The sequence below is a fragment of the Prorops nasuta genome, unplaced genomic scaffold, assembly GCF_024137725.1.
Source record: "Prorops nasuta isolate Cenicafe-Biocafe unplaced genomic scaffold, Cenicafe_Pnas_1.2 PNAS00011, whole genome shotgun sequence".
In the NCBI taxonomy this organism is placed as follows: Eukaryota; Metazoa; Arthropoda; class Insecta; order Hymenoptera; family Bethylidae; genus Prorops; species Prorops nasuta.
In genome coordinates, this window is record NW_027116808.1 from 6,540,935 (window position 1) to 6,547,416 (window position 6,482).

Here is a 6,482-nt window from a genome sequence, read left to right on the forward strand (position 1 = left end):
CACCGTGAACGGCGTGAACGAAGACAAATGTTTATTATACGGAAAAATAAAGTGTAATAAAGAAATAAGGAGTAGTGACAGCTTTGAACTATCTGACAGCTGATGTACTTATGGTATAAGTGAATAAATAAAATAAAAATGCTTTTCCTAAATTGATTTTTAATTTTGATAAAATGGTCAAATGTAGCCATTAATTAATTAGATTTGGTAATAAATACAAAAAATGCGTTTTATTATAACAAATGAGTTGAGGTAAAATAAACTCAATGTTTTTATATTAATTTGTTAACAAATGCATTTTTTATTTATTATTGAGTCCAATAAGTTAACGGTTATTAAAAAAAAAATTCTTTGTAATGAAACAAAAATGAAAAAATTTTAATCTTCACCAAGACTCGAACACGAGCCCACCGCATGATAAACGGCAACCTTACCGCCTGCGCTACAGCGCTCACTTGATGTACCAAGAGCAAAACAGGCTTTTTAAAGACTGACTACAATTCTTTTATTAATTCGTCATAAATGATCAAGAATTAGCTGTAATAATAAATACATTTATCTACATAGCATTATTGTACTAAATTTATTGTTTTTAATTTGAAGCATACATTTTGCATGAAGATATGATAATTTAAGGGTAACCATTCAGTACTCTATATACAAAACTATTCATATGCTCAACTATCATAAATTAATTAAGTAATATTATAATATTTGTTATATGTAGTCGAATAACTATGATAAACCAGCATATGCATAGTTTTGTATTTAGAGTATTGCATGAACACCCTTAAAGTATCGTATCTTCATGTAAAATGTATGCTTCAAATTAAAAACATAATAAATTTAGTGCAATAATGCTGTGGAGATAAATGTATTTATTATTGCAGCTAATTCTTGATCGTTTATGACGAGTTAGTGAAAGAATTGTAGTCAGTCTTTAAAAGGCTGTTTTGCTCTTGGTACATCAAGTGAGCGCTGTAGCGCAGGCGGTAAGGTTGCCGTTTGTCATGCGGTGGGCTCGTGTTCGAGTCTTGGTGAAGTTTAAAATTTTTTCATTTTTTTTTTTCATTACAAGGAATTTTTTTTTAATAACCATTAATTTATTGGACTCAATAATAAATAAAAAAAATGCATTTGTTAACAGATTAATATAAAAACATTGAGTTTATTTTACCTCAACTCATTTGTTATAATAAAACGCATTTTCTGTATTTATTACCAAATCTAATTAATTAATGGCTACATTTGACCATTTTATCAATATTACAAATCAATTTAGGAAAAGCATTTTTATTTGCTTTGAGTTTTTAGGTAAACGCAGCACCACTTCACACGGATAACACGTAAAAATGTCACGGTTAACGGTAGTCGCTCTTCTTCTAAAGCCAATGTTGCCTGAAGTCCAAATCACACCTATGCTCTCCAGGCATTGTTGTGTTTGTACCGCTTCCCTTTAAATTTTCTATACTCCTGCTGGCTAGCGCTTATCTTCATTTTTGTTGCTAAAAGCTTGATTCTGGCATCACTGCCGTGTGGAACTATTAGTTTGCTAATAAAAGCAGAGGCTTAATTTTAAGAGATTGCAACATATAGTAATTAATATAGATACAATTGTAAAAAGAAAACAAAAATTTTATTTTACATATATTAACTTTAAATAAAATCCCACAAAGTACTGTAAAATATCTAACATGTTATATTATATATCTAATCTGTCAGCTTCTTTATTTTAATATTCATCTCAATTATCACAGTTTGATCCTCAGCGATGACACAGTAACCACATTATGGTGAATCTATTCTTTTTTTTTAATGTTCGATCCACATAGCTTCATCCTCAGCAGTGATACAGTAAACACACGTACATTACTATAATTTAATCTGAAACAAAATCCCACAAAGTACTATAAAACATCTTACATTTTATATTATATATCTATTCTGTCATTTTCTTTATTTATTATTGTATTTACCCAAATTGCTGACTCATTTATTTTAATGTCTGTCTCAATTAACACAGTTTGATCCTCATCAGCGATGACACAGAAACAAAATTATGGTGAATCTATTCCTTTTGTTTTAATGTTCAATCCACATAGCTCCATTCTCAGCATTGACATAGTAAACACTTTACAATAATTTAATCTGAAACAAAATCCCAAAAAGTACTATATAAAATCTTACATTTGAAATTACAAATGTAATCTGTCAGCTTCTTTATTTGTATTGTATTTACCCAATGTGTTGACTTGTTTATTTTAATATTCATCTCAATTAACACAGTTTGATCCTCAGCGATGACACAGTAACCATAATATGGTGAATCTATTCCTTTCATTTTAATGTTCAATCCACATAGCTCCATCCTCAGTAGTGACATAGTAAACACATTACTATAATTTAATCTGAAATAAAATCCCAGAAAGTACTATAAAATATCTTTCATTTTATATTATATATCTAATTTGTCAGCTTCTTTATTTATTATTGTATTTACCCAGTTTTTTCACTCGTTTGTTTTATTATCCGTCTCAATTAACATAGTTTGAATCTCAACGATGACACAATAACCACATTATGTTTAGTCTATTCCTTTATTTTAATTTTGAAAATCTGCATAGCTCCATCCTCAGCACAATGACATAGTAAACACATTACTATAATTTAATCTGAAATAAAATCCCACAAAGTACCACAAAATATTTATATCTTACATTTTATATTATAAAATTTATTGTTATACTTATCTAAAATGTTCAGTCCTTTATATACTTTAAAAAATTATTTTTATGTACATTTTACAAATTTCGTCAATTTATTTATTCACTTATACCATCAGTATATCAGCTGTCAGTAAGATTAAAACTGTCACTTTATTTCTTTATATTACTTTATAACTTGTGGTATGTATATACTAACATTTGTCTTGGCTCACGGACCATGCATTATGTATTTTGAAATTAGTAATTAGAAATATCTATATTGCAGCCCCTCTACAGTCTCTACTCTCTGACGTATTTCCGCCGACCAGTAGTATCAGCAGCGATAAGGGTGCGTTCCGTTTCATGCATGATGCGCAAAGCCAACAAATAGAGCATTCCGTTATTCTTCATGCGCACATGCTGCACGCATGGACTAACCTAAATTTGACTATATTAAATGCAATGTCCCTATGCAGGAGCTGCATGGGGTGTCTCACCTAACAAGCTGAAGCATATCATGCATTTGTCATGCATAGTATTGTATAGCGAATTTTTTGTGCACCAAATTTGAATAAAAATCAGAACTCTCTCAAATATCACTCTCACATATATAATATATGTTATTGATCGTGTTTCAAAATTCACTGGCAGTACTACGGAATATCCTTCTGTCTTCTTTCAATGCTTCATTCTTGACAAAGATATAACGATATCCGCAGTACTGGCAGTGAATTCTGGAACACGGCCTGAAGGAAAATCCTTAAAACATAAAGTTTTTTATTTAAACTAGCTTATTTTTACATCTCAAGTGTTATGGCAAATAAAGAAATAATTCTTCCTGTTCTTTTTGGGGAAAAAGAAGATTTGTATAATTTAAACGTATCAAAAAATGAATATGACCAGATTATGAATGGAGGTAAATACATATACACTTATTTTATTAGACTTTATTAAAAAAAAATGACTATTGAAAATGGTACAATATATCCGATTAATCTCTTTTTTAAGTGACTGAATGGTTTTCTCTATTTTCTTCTTAGATCAAAACCTTCTTCATCAGATAGTTTTGAAAGAAAAAGAAAGGTTAAACGTTTATAATAAGGGATGTAGTAATATGAATGTCAATGAAGACAAGGAAGAAGATGTTGATGACCCAGAGAGTTTGGAATCATCTGCAAGCTGTGATAATAATAATAATGAAGATGTATATAAAAACACCGGAAATTTCTCATGGCCAGAAAAAGCTGTGTTGCTGTTTTTAGAGCTATATCGTGAAAGAGAAGAAGAGTTTATTTCAGGCATGAAACGTCACACCAAATTATGGCAAGAAATTGCATCTGAGATGCAAAAGTCAAATTATAATGTTTCTGGTATACAAGTTCAAAATAAAATGTCAAGTTTAAAAAGGACATATAAGAAAACCAAAGATGCTAATGCAAAAAGTGGAAATAATAATAGTTGCTGGGCCTACTATGGAATAATGGATTCATTATTTGGTAATAAAGGCTGGATATCCCCTCCAGCAGTAGCAAGTAGTGAAGGACCAACTGAGCCTACCAACTTATCCAATTTACGATTAACAAGCCATGCTATATCTTTAGGTAGTTCAGATGGCCAGGATATTTCTTCTAAGCCAAAAAAAAGAAAAGTTGAAACTATATTAGAATCTTTTATATCAGATTTAAATAAAACTAAAAATGACACTAGAGAGGAAAAAAAGATAGAAAAACTTGAAAAGGAAGAAAAAAAGCAACAAAGGTGGGAAGAGAGAAAGCAAATGCATCAAGACACTATTGAAATTCAGAAATCTTTTATAAGTCTTCTAAGTAAACTTGTAGATAGACATTGCAATTAGTTTTGTAAGAACGGAAAAATTAAAATTATATTGTTTAATTGATTCCTAACACAAAGAACATTAGTTTATATTACCAATATATTACTATCATTAATATCCTAAGAGTTTAATAACGTATTACATTGATAATATGCATAATATACTTTCAATTTCGTTAAAACTATTTAAAATTTATATACTTTTTTTTCTTACATATAAATATTATTTATTATTTTTGCATTGCTAAAAACATTTTAAGTATAGTAATATTTTGTGGTTTCTATTTAAACAATTAGTCAGTTTTCTTAATTTTATTGAAAAAATGTAATTACTTAATACATATGTGATATTACAAATAAATATTTAGTTTCTATTATATATTCTTAATTCATTCATTATCCTATTTCTTTTTATATTACCCAATTCAGCACCATTTCCTATTGTATCTGGTATAATATTTTCATAAGAAGCACATACAGCAATAGGAAAGTCATCATTTCTTTGCATACAGATATTATGAAGTACACAACAGGCAATTATAACCTGTGGTATCTTCTTAACATCGGTTAGCGGTAAACAATCCAATAAAATGCGAAATCGCACCTTGAGTAAGCCAAAGGCTCTCTCTATGGTCATTCTAGTGGAGGATAAAACAAAATTATAATTTTTTTGATGAGCTGTGAGATGGCCATTATCTCTGAATGGAACCATAACATTTGGATGTATGGCATATGCAGCATCTGCTATAATATGTGTGTCTGACGGAAAATATTTACTTGGCTTTGCAATATATTCTGCAAGTGGGGAATTTCTAAATATTCTGGCATCATGAACCAAACCAACATGTCCTGCATAGCAATGAGTAAAAATAGATTTTGCATTACATACACAACTTGCAACTGTATAGCATGAAATTGCTTTCTACACACATATGAAGCGCTATCTTCTTTTGGAGCTTTAATTCTAATAAATGAACCATCCAGAGATCCAATCACGTTTGGAAAGCCTCTCAATTTTGAAAACTCTGTAACAGTATTATTAACTGAATCACCTTCTGGCCATTTAATAAATCTTGGTGCTATACAATGTAAGGCATATGTCACCCGCCTGACTGCTCTAAACGCAGTTGCTTTTCCAACTCCAAACTGAACGTGTATTGATCTGTACATAAAAATATACAATATGTAGCAATATAAATTAAAGCACATGATCTAGTATATAATACACTATTAAAAAGTAAGTGGCAATTAGCAAACCTATAAGAATCTGGAGTAGCCAAAAACCATAAGGTAATCAATAGCTGCTTCCCTGGGTGAATTTGTTTTCTTCCAGTTAGATTGGTTTGTGATAAACATGGCCCAATTAAATTTAAAATGATTTCATACGTTTCAGGAAACATCCTATAATAAAAATAATACTAATTTATAATATATAAATGTATGTTGAACTTTAAATTCGAAACTATTTGCAACTTTCCTAAAGTGTTGTTTGAAATTAACTCTTGAATAGCCTGGTACAACTCGTTCAACATAATCTGACAATATTTCACGTTGAATATTTTCCCCTCTTGTATTTCCTATCATAAGTATGCCATATAAAATAGATTCATCTATTTCTTCATCGATCGAAATATCGCTTTCATCACTACTGCTTGATTCGCTATTACTTAAAATTAATGAATTATCATTCATTAAAAAAGATGTTGCGAAAATAGTAACATAATTATCTTGTAAATCCATTATTTTAATAGCTCCAATGTTAAATAAAAATTGGTTACAGCGAGCTGATTTAAATGGAAACAAATTTTCAATCTTGCTTTCTTACCACATGCATGCATAGAATGCAGGAAGTTTGTTCCGTTATTAAACGTACATGACGAATACAAAAGAAACGGAACGGATCCTATAGTCCATGTCCTGCATTGGTTAATTATGCAGGCCATG

At 29.9% G+C, this 6,482-nt stretch overlaps 1 protein-coding gene across 1 annotated transcript; it reads right to left on the reverse strand.

Annotated features, from left to right (window-relative positions):
• Window positions 1–4,594: 4,594 nt before the first annotated feature.
• On the reverse strand, window positions 4,595–6,278 carry LOC136777306 (putative nuclease HARBI1). Its single transcript, XM_066733473.1, has 5 exons — window positions 6,079–6,278; window positions 5,796–5,939; window positions 5,516–5,700; window positions 4,959–5,387; window positions 4,595–4,605 (listed from the first exon to the last, which is right to left on the reverse strand). Exons 1-5 carry the CDS (start codon window positions 6,276–6,278, stop codon window positions 4,595–4,597), a joined length of 969 nt encoding a protein of 322 aa, XP_066589570.1.
• Between the last annotated feature and the right edge of the window lie 204 nt (window positions 6,279–6,482).

Coding starts and splice junctions, on each gene's coding strand:
- LOC136777306 (XM_066733473.1), bottom strand. CDS start 6,278: ATGGATTTACAAGATAATTATGTTACTATTTTCGCAACATCTTTTTTA. Junction 5,701..5,795: donor GCTACTCCAGATTCTTATAG/GTTTGCTAATTG, acceptor TTTTATGTACAG/ATCAATACACGTTCAGTTTG. Junction 5,388..5,515: donor CGTGATTGGATCTCTGGATG/GTTCATTTATTA, acceptor ATTGCTATGCAG/GACATGTTGGTTTGGTTCAT.